The sequence below is a fragment of the Erpetoichthys calabaricus genome, chromosome 2 (assembly GCF_900747795.2).
Source record: "Erpetoichthys calabaricus chromosome 2, fErpCal1.3, whole genome shotgun sequence".
NCBI lineage: Eukaryota > Metazoa > Chordata > Cladistia > Polypteriformes > Polypteridae > Erpetoichthys > Erpetoichthys calabaricus.
The window spans coordinates 319,400,402-319,415,923 of record NC_041395.2 but is presented as its reverse complement, the minus strand read 5'-3'; the positions used below and the strand labels follow the sequence as shown (position 1 = coordinate 319,415,923).

The 15,522-nt window shown below is 39.1% G+C and overlaps 1 protein-coding gene across 7 annotated transcripts in view; it reads right to left on the bottom strand.

Annotated features, from left to right (window-relative positions):
- Positions 1–15,522, bottom strand: part of marchf8 (membrane-associated ring finger (C3HC4) 8) — a 201,552-nt gene that overhangs the window by 28,868 nt on the left and 157,162 nt on the right. For all 7 annotated transcript variants that reach the window (XM_051923474.1, XM_028795931.2, XM_028795930.2 and 4 more), the window contains one exon: positions 11,575–11,625. In XM_051923474.1, coding sequence (XP_051779434.1) covers positions 11,575–11,625 — 51 coding nt within the window. The remainder of the gene's footprint in view (positions 1–11,574; positions 11,626–15,522) is intronic.

Below are 15,522 nucleotides of genomic sequence, written 5' to 3'. Positions count from 1 at the left end.
TGCCTGCTCATGTGCCCGCCCCCAGCTCCTCACCTGAGTCGCTTTTGTCTCTGCTACAGTCCACATTGTCTTTTCTTTGTTCTTTGCGGTTCCGGTTGTTTTTCTATATATAATCCACCAAGTTACCCGACCATGGTAGTAGCGAGGAGGGTGTGTGTACAAAGGGCAGGGATGTAATCAGTGCGAGCGTATGACCCACACTTACTGGGAATTCCTCGTTCGTGGGGAACAATTGCAAGCCCCGGTCCCCATCATGAATGGGGTTCAACGGCTTACCCACGCTTGTCGGCGCCGGGTAGACACACGTTGATCCATTCAGTGTAGCGCGCGTGCAGTACCGGACATCCAAGGGCATCACAGACCTGTTAATACTCAATATCACGTGGCTGAAAGCCACTTGTCCCTCTAAGAAGTTGGACGCCAACCGCTTGGCGATCGCGTAACTATTTAGCAGTAGGGAGCCTCATTCGCTTTCGGAATTAACCAGACAAATCGCTCCACCAAGTAAGAACGGCCATGCACCACCACCCACAGAATCGAGAAAGAGCTATCAATCTGTCAATCCTCTCCGTGTCCGGGTGAGGTTTCCCGTGTTGAGTCAAATTAAGCAAAATTTGTGTGTGGTGAGTTGTTACGTCCAGGCACATGAGCAGGCACTGTGAATGCCTTGAGAATGTGGGTGGACATGTGCCGGGGAATAATGAGTATCTATATATCTTCTTAGATATAAAAAGCATCCGATACGGTGTTTGGTGAATTGTTGCAGTTTGTGAGTTAGCAGTTATGATGGTTTTACACTCCAGTACATTGCGGTGAACTCTGCTAACAGTCAGGCGTTCTCGTCCCATGCTCTTAGAGTTGGTGGGCATGTCTCTGTATCGGTTTGAGTTGTTGGGTGGTGCTCTGTCGTTTGTGTCCCATGGTCGGACAACTTGGTGGATTATATATAGAAATGCAGCCGAATCCGAAAAGAATAATGAAAAGTCAATGTGGCTCAGTGGTGCATGTGTACTGTAGCAGAGACGAAAGCGAGTTGGTGAGTTGTTGCGTCTGGGCACATGAGCAGGCACTGTGAATGCCTTGAGAGCATGGGTGGATGCGCGCTCGAGTTGGTGGGCGTGAGTTGGTGGGCTGGGCTTTGTGAGTTGACTGACATGGCTATTTTTTGCGTATCCCATGGTTGTCTTCCGGCAGTGTGAATGCCTCGAGAGACAGGGTGTCCTTGTTTGGTGGATTGTTGCAGTTTGTGAGTTAAAAGCTGTGATAGTTTTACACGTTTGGTGAGTTGTTGCAGTTTGTGAGTTAAAAACTGCGATGGTTTTACACACTGGTAACAGTCAGGCGGGCGGGCAGGCAGGCGTTCTCGTCCCATGGTCTTAGAGTTGGTGGGCGTGGCTCTGTGTTGTCAGCGGGCGTGGCTCTGTGAGTTGTTGGCATATCCCATCGTTTTAGCGTTTGTGGGCGGGTCTCTGTGAGTTGGTGGCCGTAGCTCTATCGTGCGTATCTCATGGTTGTCTTGCCTGTTCTGTCGGCTTTGTGAATTATATATATATATATATATATATATATATATATATATATATATATAGATGTTTGCAGTACTCAGGCTGCTAGTGGACACTGATGAGACTTCTAAAGTTCCCAAATCTCATAATAAACATAAGTTTCCAGTACTGTAATTCCAACCATTCAATAAAAAAGTAAAGTGTGTTTTATTTTTACATATTATGACATGACAAATCATCAAGTTCCCCGTAAGTTCCCAAACTATATAAATCTAGCCTCAGTAGACAAACATCACAAACCAGATTTTACAATAAATCGTACAGCGGCATGAAGAAACCATGTGAGAAAATATAAGTACACTCTTACTGTGTTTGTTGTAAATAAGAAGGTACTTTGAGCCAGGTATTCATCATTACAAACATTTGTAGCAATAAAATGCATTACATTTGTAATTAAAGCAGATGGTGTTGGAATGACAAATGAAAGGCATTTCATCACTACATTTACTACACAATACATTCAAAGAGACGTAGCGCTGAGGTCTACATTGATTATTTAGCCTTAAACCCATCTTAGACCGGTACAAAACTAGTTATAATATAAAAAAAACGTCATTTGTCTGTTCTGTTTTGGCCATTTAGAAATGACCTGAAATTTAAGTTTTATTCCATTTAATAAAAAAAAAAAAAAAAAAAAAAAAAAAGAAGAACCACACACTGCTATTTACAAATAAAGAACACAACAGTTGCCAATCTTCACAGATTGAATGAAGTTGGTAGAAATCACAAAAGATCCCAAAAGCTAACATTCAAGGGATCAACAGGCCTCTGTGTACATGTTACATGACTTTACTATTAAAGACTCAACAAGTATGGCCTTCATAGAAAAGCAAACAGGAGAAGGCCCTTTCTCTTTATAAAAAAGTACAAGACTTCTGGAATATTGTCCTCTGATGTCCCTATCCTGTAAACATGTAATTAAGATTTATGGTTGAAAAAAGTACAATTACTGCTACTATTTTAAATATTTTATTCTATACTGGGGGCTTTGCCCCCTTTTCGCTTTGCTCACCAACCCCCCAGCCTAAGAATAAGCCTCTTCATTGGGAAGAAACACTACTTTTCCCTGATGGCAACACGGATTAGACGATCTACAAGTCTCCGACTTAAATTTTAAAGCCAAACAATATCTACATACTTCTGTCATATCACCTATGTCCATATATTTGGTCTCTTTTTGCTGTTCCGTTATTTTAACAAGTAATAATTTCAATTTGTTAGCGCTAATGAGATCTTTACTATCAGTTTTTTTTTTTTGAGACTTTCGAATTTTAGTACTTTCATAATCTATAATGTTTTTGAAATTTTTCATGACACTCTACTTTGTCTTTTATTTCCGACCCCGCTTGAAGCTGAGAGCGCAGGAACTGTGTCTGACAATAGCATTCACACGAATGAGAAGTGACTGGACCATGGGCATGCCAACTACTTTGTGTCTCTGCCCTTCGCGTATGTGGATTTCACTTTCACCAAACAACAATTCTTTTAATTCTCGCGGATACGCTTCTTCATTGGGAAGAAACACTACTTTTCCCTGATGGCAATACGAATTAAACGATCTACAAGTCTCCGACTTAAAATTTAAAGCTGAACAATCTCTACATACTTCTGTAATATCACCTATGTCCATATATTCGATCTCTTTTCGCTGTTCCGTTATTTGACTGAGTAATAATTTCCGTTTGTTAGCGCTAATGCGATCTTTACTATCAGTTTTTTGAGACTTTCGAATTTTAGTACAGTATTCCCTCACTTATTGCGGGAGATAGGTTCCAAGGCCGACCGCGATAACTGAATTTCCGCAAAGTAGGGACACTATATTTATTTAATTATTTAAAGTGTATTTGGACGTTTTTAAATCCTCCCTGTATTGTTTACAACCCACCATTTACTCTATTAAAAACGGGGACAACTGCTAAGCAATATGAAATCGGTAGATAAGTTTACACTTACTGTATAGCGAAGTACACGTAGCAGCTTGTAGGCGGTCATGACATCGTCGACCTTATTGCAAAGATTCCTAAAGCAGATTCCATCCAGACTACTGCCTTATCACGTCCACTTGCAACTCGTTTTGCACCCTGGTTAAAGGACACTGCGGCCGTAGATCTTATATGCTTTTCCTCCTTTTTAAATAAAAAGAATCAATGTCCTGCAGCGGTGTAGCTGTTCCCTTCCTTCAACATATCCAAAACTTTTACCTTTTCTGCAATCATTTGCATCTTCTGTTGGTACTTGGACACAGCCCCTGAAGCATTAGCACGTTAATGATGAATGAGTGAGATGAGACTTCCTGGTTAATGCAACACTCCGTCGCTGAGCCAATCAGCAGCACACAGGAACTTAACTGCGTGCTCTGATTGGGTAGCTTCTCAGCTGCCAATAGCATCTCTTGTATGAAATCAACTGGGCAAACCAACTGAGGAAGCAACTAAAAAGACCCATTGTCCGCAGAAACCCGCGAAGCAGCGCAAAAACCGCGTTATGTATTTAGATATGCTTACATATAAAATCCACGAAAAGTGAACCGCGAAGTAGCGAGGGATTACTGTACTTTCATAATCTCTAACCTGCTCTGCATGTGTATCGGGCCATCTTTTTTGAACTTCTTTACAACGTTTTTCTTTGTCTTCTACTCTTTGTATTTTCTTCTTCTATTGTTTGTCTTTTATTTCCACCCTTGCTTGGACCTGTTAGGTTTTTCGATTTATCTCTTGGCACAAAGTCTTGTCTTGTGGGACGTGAAATTCTCTCTGAAAATGTCTCACCTCATCCCAAGATTTTTTTATATAATAGAGATTATTTTTTTTCCCCGAAGTTTACATCAACAGAGGCATAGTGAAGAGAGCAATGAACCATGCTTCTCTTTAATCTTTGCATATGCTTACATCTTTTAAATGTTTCCTAAAAGGGGTACACAACCAAGGCTTCACCAACACTTCTACAGTTGTGCTTGAAAGTTTGTGAACCCTTTAGAATTCTACATCATCAGATTTTCACTCAAGCCCTAAAAGCAGATAAAGAGAAACCAGTTAAACAAATGAGACAAAATTATTATACTTGGTCATTTATTTATTAAGGAAAATGATCGAATATTACATATTTGTGAGTGTCAAAAATATGTGAACCTTTGCTTTCAGTATCTGGTGTGACGCCCATTTGCAGCAATAACTGAAACTAAATGTTTCCGGTAACTGTTGATCAGTCCTGCACACCAGCTTGGAGGAATTTTAGCTTCAACTCTGGGATGTTGGTGGGATTCCTCACATTAACTCCTTGCTTCGGGTCCTTCCACAACATTTCGGTTGGATTACGGTCAGGACTTTGACTTGGCCATTCCAAAACATTAACTTTATTCTTTAACCATTCTTTGGTAGAACGACTTGTGTGCTTAGGGTCATTGTCTTGCTGCATGACCCACCTTCTCTTGAGATTCAGTTCACGGACAGATATCCTAACATTTTCCTTTAGAATTCTCCGATATAATTCAGAATTTATTGTTCCATCAATGAAGGCAAGACGTCCTGGGCCAGATGCAGCAAAACAGGCCCAAACCATGATACTACCACCACCATGTTTCAGAGATGGTATAAGGTTCTTATGCTGGAATGCAGTGTTTTCCTTTCTCCAAACATAACTGTTTTCATTTAAACCAAAAAGTTCTATTTTGGTCTCATCCGTCCACAAAACATTCTTCCAACAGCCTTCTGGTTTGTCCATGTGATCTTTAGCAAACTGCAGACGAGCAGCAATGTTTTTTTGGAGAGCAGTGGCTTCCTCCTTGCAACCCTGCCATGTACACCATTGTTGTTCAGTGTTCTCCTGATGGTGGACTCATGAACATGAACATTAACCAATGTGAGAGAGGCCTTCAGTTGCTTAGAAGTTACCCTGGGGTCCTTTGTGACTCTCCAACTATTACACGCCTTGCTCTTGGAGTGATCTTTGTTGGTTGACCGCTCCTGGGGAGGGTAACAATGGTCTTGAATTTTTTTTCCTCCATTTGTACACAATCTGTCTGACTGTGGATTGGTGGAGTCCAAACTCTTTAGAGATGGTTTTGTAACCTTTTCCAGCCTGATGATCATCAACAACTCTTTTTCTGAGGTCCTCAGAAATCTCCTTTGTTCGCGCCATGATACACTTCCACAAACGTGTTGGGAAGAGCAGACTTTGATAGATCCCTGTTCTTTAAATAACACAGGGTGCCCACTCACACCTGATTGTCATCCCATTGATTGAAAACACCCGACTCTAATTTCACCTTCAAACTAACTGCTAATCCTAGAGGTTCACATACTTTTGTCACTCACAAATATGTAATATTTGATCATTTTCCTCAATAAATAAATGACCAAGTATAATATTTTTGTCTCATTTGTTTAACTGGGTTCTCTTTATCTAATTTTAGGACTTGTGTGTAAATCTAATTATATCTTGGGTGATATTTATGCAGAAAAATAGAAAATTCTAAAGGGTTCACAAACTTTCAAGCACAACTGTATATATAATCTAGAGGTCAACTGCATGCTCAGTAGTTAAAACATTTAATTCATATGTCAACACTAATCATCTCTCAGGCATGAATGAAGGAAATGCACAGTTTAAAGCAATTTGATGAACTTGATTAAAGTAAAGAAAACAGTTAGAAATTGGAAGACTAACACTGGAACTCCAACACTAGCATTTAGGATGGATGGATGGATGGATGGATGGATGGATGGATGGATGGATAGATAGAGATAGATACTTTATTAATCCCAAGGGGAAATTCACAAATTGAAAATGACAGAAAACAACCATAATCATTCACACCAGGCACTACCAGCAAGAAAACTGGCTAGGCAGTGGTGCCAAAGCAATTGGTTGAGCCTTATGTTCACTTTACTGTATTTCACAGATATCTTCAACCAAAACAACAAATGGATGGATTCACATAAAAGGAGATGTTTCTTTTACTTATAGCAAAAGGAGACTAAGTATGTTTAATGAATATGAAAATATGACCTGAAATTTGCATTATATAATACATTGTATGTTGGGAATTTTGCATACATACTGTGTATCATCTTACGAGTGAAGACTAACCATGGCTATTTTCCTCAACATCTTTACCATGAAAGACTTAAAACAGGATACATATACAAGTAATATTTAACCTACTACTGTAAATGCAGACCTTTACATTTATTTACAATAACCTTCATATGACACACATCTGCCTAAACCTGAATGCTCTCCAGGCTAATCCATAAAGAATTAGTAAACTCCAGGGTGCAGGCCAATCCTTCTAATTTAGTGGTATCTATAAACGTAACCTGCTTCTTTTTTTAACATGATTAAATCTCATTAACATAAATTAAAAACAGCAGCAGACCCAGTAGTGACCCTTCCAGAAAATGCACTTAATACATCTCCAAATTTATTAAAAAAATGTATATATATATTTCATCATCCGCATGATGAAGTTTGAAAAATAAAAATATTTTGAAAGTACATAAAAATCATATTTACTTAAATATGCAAACACTCGACTTATCAATTACACATATGTAAGTGCATTTTCGCAGCTCAGGAACTTTGATTTCAAGAGCCAATTAGTTCTTGTATGATGCAGGCCCTGAGTACCACCCAAAAACAATAGGAGAACAAGGCATAGTTAGTGGTTATGCTGCTTACAGTATGTTATCGCAAATGCATTTATTGCTATTTCAGAGAATTCGATTAAAGGAATTAGTTGACAGGGTTGAAAAAAAAAAAAAAAAAAAAACCAAAGGAAAGGAAAGCTAGAGAGCAAAAAAGACGACCACATTTACATTAGACTGCAGAGATTCAAGGTTCTGAGGCAGAAATAAGACAAGGAAATTAAATTCAGATTTAAAAAGAGATAGCGCCAATACTTGTGGTCAACTAAACAGTACAATTTCATTGCCTAAACATCATCCATGACAGTTTGTGTATGAATGAAAAGTTCATAACCTGAAGTAGGAGCTACCTACCTACAAATGACCAGAGTTCCTGTGGTGTAAACTCTACAAAAGTTCCAGAGTTTCTAAAAAGTCCCTGTGGTGGGAAAGCGCCTTATCTATCCATCACTCTATCTAAACTGTTTCCGTATCAATCCATTTACTGTAGCACTTTAATTCTATTTTAGAGATGAGAGCTGGAGCTACAGTCAATCCTGGAATGACTGGCTACAAGACAGGAACCAGCCTCGGACTGGGCGCCAATCTATTACAGGGAAATAAGACAGGACACCCTCATACACATAAGCACAATCTATCACAGTCACCACTTAGTCCATTATACACCTTTGAGATGTGAAATGAAAACTGAAGTACAAGGACGGAAAACCCCAGACATAGAGACATTATGTAAATTCCTCACAGACATTAAACCTAAATATACAGTGCATCCGGGAATTATTCACAGCGCATCACTTTTTCCACATTTTGTTATGTTACAGCCTTATTCCAAAATGGATTAAATTCATTTTTTTCCTCAGAATTCTACACACAACACCCCATAATGACAACATGAAAAAAGTTTACTTGAACTTTTTGCAAATTTATTAAAAAAAAAAAAAAAAAAATTGAGAAAGCACATGTACATAAGTATTCACAGCCTTTGCCATGAAGCTCAAAATTGAGCTCAGGTGCATCCTGTTTCCCCTGATCATCCTTGAGATGTTTCTGCAGCTTAATTGGAGTCCACCTGTGGTAAATTCAGTTGATTGGACAGGATTTGGAAAGGCACACACCTGTCTATATAAAGTCCCACAGTTGACAGTTCATGTCAGAGCACAAACCAAGCATGAAGTCAAAGGAATTGTCTGTAGACCTCCGAGACAGGATTGTCCCGAGGCACAGATCTGGGGAAGGTTACAGAAAAATTTCTGCTGCTTTGAAGGTCCCAATGAACACAGTGGCCTCCATCATCCGTAAGTGGAAGAAGTTCGAAACCACCAGGACTCTTCCTAGAGTTGGCCGGCCATCTAAACTGAGCGATCGGGGGTGAAGGGCCTTAGTCAGGGAGGTGACCAAGAACCCGATTATCACTCTGTCAGAGCTCCAGAGGTCCTCTGTGGAGAGAGGAGAAACTTCTAGAAGGACAACCATCTCTCCAGCAATCCATCAATCAGGCCTGTATGGTAGAGTGGCCAGACAGAAGCCACTCCTTAGTAAAAGGCACATGGCAGCCCGCCTGGAGTTTGCCAAAAAGCACCTGAAGGACTCTCAGACCATGAGAAAGAAAATTCTCTGGTCAGATGAGACAAAGATTGAACTCTTTGGTGTGAATGCCAGGCATCACGTTTGGAGGAAACCAGACACCGCTCATCACCAGGCCAATACCATCCCTACAGTGAAGCATGGTGGTGGCAGCATCATGCTGCGGGGATGTTTTTCAGCGGCAGGGACTGGGAGACTAGTCAGGATAAAGGGAAAGATGACTACAGCAATGTACAGAAACATCCTGGATGAAAACCTGCTCCAGAGCGCTCTTGACCTCAGACTGGGGTGATGGTTCATCTTTCAGCTGGACAACAACCCTAAGCACACAGCCAAGATATCAAAGGAGTGGCTTCAGGACAACTCTGTGAATGTCCTTGAGTGACCCAGCCAGAGCCCAGACTTGAATCTGATTGAACATCTCTGGAGAGATCTTAAAATGGCTGTGCACCGACACTTCCCATCCAACCTGATAGAGCTTGAGAGGTGCTGCAAAGAGGAATTGTCGAAAATGGCCAAGGATAGGTGTGCCAAGCTTGTGGCATCATATTCAAAAAGAATTGAGGCTGTAATTGCTGCCAAAGGTGCATCGACAAAGTATTGAGCAAAGGCTGTGAATACTTATGTACATGGGATTTCTCAGTTTTTTTATTTTTAATAAATTTGCAAAAACCTCAAGTAAACTTTTTTCACGTTGTCATTATGGGGTGTTGTGTGTAGAATTCTGAGGAAAAAAATGAATTTAATCCATTTTGGAATAAGGCTGTAACATAACAAAATGTGGAAAAAGTGATGCGCTGTGAATACTTTCCGGATGCACTGTATCTAATGTGGAATCAAAGCACAAGTAGATGCCGTTTTAGTGCTGCCCTGTACGTAACCTCTCACCAGGAAGATTATTAATTAATCTTAGCTCTCTTAAGCAGTTATGACCTTGTGCTGGATCATGAATGACAGAAAAAAAGGCATTAGACAGCATGATTAGAGATTTAAAAATAGAGATCACTGTTGATGTGTCTAGTACATCTGTGTTATTTTAATTTTTTTAATTCTTTTGCATTTATATAGCGCTTTTCTCACTAATCAAAGCGCTCAGCAATTGCAGGTTAAGGACCTTGCTGAAGGGCCCAACAGAGCAGAGTCCCTATTGGCATTTACGGGATTCGAACTGGCAACCTTCCGATTGCCAGTGCAGATCCCTAGCCTCAGAGCCACCACTCCGCCATGGTCTGCACATAAAACATAATCCTTGCAGATTAAAATAAGGCAAAAGTATGAAGTAGTAAAATTGGACACTGTGTGTCCATTTGAAACACAGAATAGGCAAGTCTAGAGATTTAAAGAGTTTAAAACGTAGCAAGATTGTGGGTGCCAGACATGCCATCAACAGTGTGTTAGAAGAAGTAACCCTGCTAAGGATTATAATACATGGTAGTATCATAAATATATCCATGTTGTAGTCCACTACACCGATAATAAAATTTATCACAAAGGGGTGCATAGGTCTGAACTAACAAAATAGGTACAAATAAACAGTTAAACCAAACAGTGATGCCACTTATGTTGATGCCAGGGAGGTGATTTGACCAATTACAGACCTCTCAAGTTCCACAAAAGCACTCAATTTTAGCTAAGACCAGAATCAATTATAGGGTTAGGGGACCAGTCTATAAAGTTTTGTTGCCATCAAGTTACAGAATCTCTGGGCAGTTTCCAAAAACATTGTACCTCTGAACATTTAGTAGCATGTAAAAATGCCCGATTATTTAGACATCTTCTGTAGAGAGGAAAAGCACACACATGGCCAAACTCTGTTCAAACTGACTAGGACCACCTGCTAGTTTATATATTTAAAAGAGAAGCAAGGTCCAAGATCATGGGTACTTTGTATTGTCACTTGCTAGCCAAGAGGTGTTCAGACCCTGCTGACAACTTTCCAAGGCTTCTCTGCACCCTGTGGACACCCTCAAATTGGCTGTGCAAAACATACTGCTCAATTACACTAAAAGATACCAAATAAAACAATTGATTAAAAACCCTGAGATCAATTAATACATTTAGCAATGGACTCAGACATTTGGCATAGACTGCCGTATTTCAGTAACTGAACAATTTATGGCAGCTGCAATTCAAAACCTGGCATTTGCTTTTGTGGACTCTGTTGGCTATGGTACAATCCCCTCATCAGTGACCTAGTTATACCACTGGCTAATTTATTAAATACAATGTTTTTGATGGAGTGTAGTTGGAGACAGAAATTAGATTTAAAATCATATTGCTATATGTCATAGACTAGGACAAAGCAAAGCATTAAAACGAAGAGAAAATCTCATGAGCCAGCAAAGCATTTCTTAACACAAACAGTCATTCAGCTTTACTGAGCTCACTTTCAAGGCCTGTCAACAAAGCTCCTTCTGTCTCTTTAAGACCTACCATTTTAAATATGCTTTAAAAATTAAAGAGTTTTTTTAATTTGTGCCTTTGAATGTTTATTCCTTCAACCCACTGATATAAAATGCAGTTATTTTGTTATGTGAAGTGAAGGGCATTATATAAAATAGGTTCTAATGTGGCTTTTGTCCTACCCATGAATAAAGCAAGTGCTCTATTGCTTCTAATTAGAGCACTGAACACTTAAACAGAAAGTATGTGTGTACAGACTAAGCGGCACCCTTAAAACTAAGTAACATATGGGATTGCAGATGATGATGACATTAATAAGGCTAAACTGGTGTAAGCAGGCTCTAAAACAATAATCACTATATTAACAGTTGTCTTACCTTTGAAATATTACTTGACCGGCTTGCAGAATGGCCCAATGGCTTCTCATTCTGAGAAAAAAAAGAAGATGACAAAAGGAGAGTTGTAATAAAGTTCTGCAATTAGGAGTTAAATGCACATTAGGCATGTATCATCCAGTTTTACCTGGCTGGGATAAATGGGATAGACACACAGCCTCTACTAAAATAAGACATTTTTTAAATTAAGCAAGATTATGGCTTTATGCCCATTTGCCAGCCATCACCTCAAAAAAATTCTGAAAAGACAAGATGATAATATTTCTCTGTTTTTGTGCATTTGAATGTCTATGGATATTATTGCCACTGGCTGAAATATATTGTACATTCTTAATTGCTATGAGATAAATGTGAAATGCGATTTGACACACAGCAGAATTCATGTTTCTTTATTTACATGATCTTATCAACTAAAGTTAAAAAATGGAAGACAACAGGCTTCGGCATGCAAGAAAGAAACAGCATGTACTATACACTTTATGCTGGTGCAGGCACATTTAGACATAATGAAGATATTTTCTGATATTACCCAAAAGTAGAAGGAAATTCTAATTTCAGAACATTTGAACAAGCTTAACAAATTTAGGTGAGTAACACTGGAAGGATGCTGCAAAAATGTGGCCTTAAGGGTATTTTTAGCATGAGGCAAAACAAATCTGTCAATGTTTAATATTACTGTGACTTTTTTTAGAAAGCACCAACAGAAGGTGCTTTTCAAAACGCACAGAAACAAAAGATAGTATCCACCCAGCTATCCAACTGGGAAATATGTTAAAACCAGGACTAAACAGCAAATGCCCTGTAATCAAGTTAGAAGAGAATAAAATTAACTGGCTGTAAATATCAGAGTTTGAGTCTTCAGTCCTTAGTGCTTAAGGAGTTGACATCAAGTGGTTTTGGCTTGAGAACCATCCAAATGACATCTTGTCACTTATGTACCTCTAAGTGACAAATAAATGCTGCATAAATTCAATAAAACAATTTCAAAATTGTTACCATATGGCTAAAAATCATAGCAAATACAATTCATATATTTATTTTTTTTAGTACTGTATATTTTTTAGGTCTCTTGGAACTTTTACATTTGTTGTGAATGCCATTTTGTTTTGTACTTTTGCAGCGGCGCATTAATGAGGTGCCCAACTTATGAACTATTTTACTTTCAAACTTTAAAACAAATATTGTAGCATGGATCTAACAAAGATTTTCATCAACAATCAAAGAAAATAACCATTGTATGACTGACTTTTTCATTTGGCTACCACAGGATTGAAAGTGCAACTTTGAGAAAATTTTCAGTTTTAGTGACACTATAACCTGGATACCGCTTAAAGCGTTTTCTGCTGTTTGCATTTTCACTGGCTGATGTGCAGGCACACCCCAATCAAAAAAAAATTACAATTACAATTTATGTAGCAAATGAAAAGACGACAACATTTTTTTTTAAAGGAATCAAATTATTTTAGGCTCACATCTTATCAGTCACAACAGTAAAATGATGCCCCATGCCATAAAGACTGAATAGGAAATGCATGCCTCTATTCATGTCCACATGTGCCTGCAGATCAGAGGCCTTATGTATAAACGGTGCATACGCACAAAAATGTGGCATAAGAACGTTTCCACGTTCAAATCGCGATATATAAAACCTAAACTTGCCGTAAAGCCATGCACATTTCCATGGTAGCTCATAGCCTGTCGTACGCAAGTTCTCCGCTTGGGTTCTGCAGACTGGCGGCACCCAGAGTCAAAGCAGTACTACTGTTCCTGTGTGGTTACCCATTCTTTTTCAGATCCACATCCCTGACGCAGCTTTATAAATACACTGAAATTAACCGCATATTGTTTATTAGTCTAATGCATCTGATTGTAATTAACCTGTAACAATATAATGGTCCACAGAATGGTCAAACTATTCCAAATACCATAATTGCTTTAGTGTTGTTACTCTCACTGCACCTTCTTCTTCTTTCAGCTGTTCCCGTTAGGTGTTGCCACAGCGGATCATCTTTTTCCACATTACTCTCACTGCACTACTCAGAGTATTTAGATCACTGTATCCGAGTGTGAATCATACTTGTATAGCAGCTGATAGAAAAAAGAATTATCAGTATACAGCATCAAGCACACGCTGCCTCAGCCATACGGTCTATTGAACTGCTCTCATACGGCAAACGCTTCAGAGCCTTTCCTGTACTGACCTCGCAGTTCAGAAACAGTTTCATCCCAAGAACTCTAAATGCACTAAATCAGTCCATCAAGTGCTCCTTGTAGAACTGTTTGTACTTATAAGTACAACTAGGGGGCTCCGCCCCCTGCTCGCTTCGCTCGCCAACCCCTGGTGTTGGGAATGACAAAGAGCGTGATGTATGAATGAGATATAGAATAGTGTGACGGTGTAGATGATGCAAATAGAAAGCAAACAATAAAGTGTGTGGCACAGTGTAAAGGTTTATTTGAAAATTTCTTTATACACGCCGTTTAAGTGTAAAAGGTAATTCCAGCTCAGAACTTGTAAGGTCATTTAAGATGGTTATTGTTGTGATCAGAGTCAAGTTTGTCAGAGCTTAGAAAGAGTTTTGTCTCTCCAGGAAGTAATGGAATGACTTGGGTATTTATGTTTTCCACATTAATATTTTTTGGACATAATATAGTGCGTTGTGTTAAAAGGGGCATTTGGTCTAATGAGATTGCTGTTCCAAATCTCTCTGTAACTAAGTCGTCGCAGATAAAGGCTTGAGGAATTGTAATAATATGTGGCTGAAGTCCATCTGTATTGGTGAGTGTACCATCTCTCACTTGTAATAAGCAATTGTTATGATCTGGTTCTGGACATCGTATCTTTTTTACTAACTGTATCTTTTGAAAGCAATGCCAATTGTCTGCGTATTTTACGGTGCACTGAACAATAGCTGAGTGCATGGCATCTGGAAGAATAGCTAATCACTGTCTAAAATGTCCTCCTCATAAAAGTACCTTTCCTCCAAATCGAATATTATTATTCATAAACGTTTGTAGAAGTTTATGAATGGTGTTGAGTAAGTGACTTCATGCCATTGAACATTCATCAATAAACAACATTTTTTCAAGTCGGATGTCACGTTCAGTGCCACCGTTAATGTTCATAGTGGATACCGATTTGTAGGATCTAATGCAGTTGATAAAGATTTCACTTTCAGGTACATCGTCAGTTAGAAGCTTCTGTAGATATTCAGGATATGAATGTAAAGGAGGCAGTCTAATTTGACCCTTTTGACAACAACGTCTAAATGTATTACTTGTATTGCCAGTTGTTTCTTCAGGGAAGTGAACTGAATGACAATGATTGCAAATGACATTCATTAATCCGAATGAATTTTCCCGGTGTATGTTTTGCTTGTGCCGTTTGAGAGGCGCGTTGTTGCATGTGTAGTATTTGGGACGTGTTGTTTTGGAGCTGTAATCGATTTGCCTGTGCTGTGTGAGAAGCCCGTTGTAGCCTTCGCTGCCATTAACGTATGTCTGAGACGGGAGGTGTTTCGTTTTGAATCCGTGCCTGTTGCGATGCAGCACTTTGATTGATAGTTTGCGTCATGTGGATCTAGGATGTAGATTTGTGCATAATTGCGTTGTTGATTTGTTTCAGGGTGCACTGTTCCAATGCGATGCAGTATTTGTGCACATATGCGAAAGCAGTATGGGCCATTGCCTTTTGGTGGCCTGATATTTACTCCGGTAAATGCAAAAGCAAATGAACTATTGTAGGATCTAATGCAGTTCCTAAAGTTTTTACTTTTAGGTACATCGTTAGTTAGAAGCTTTAGTTGAGCTTTGCGTTTTTGGAGTCGAGACATTTTTTCTTTTAGAAATATGGATAAGTAATAAGGAGTATTGCACTCACTGTTAATATGGAGCCTTTTCTGCGGTTGAACGGTTAATAGTGCCTTATTG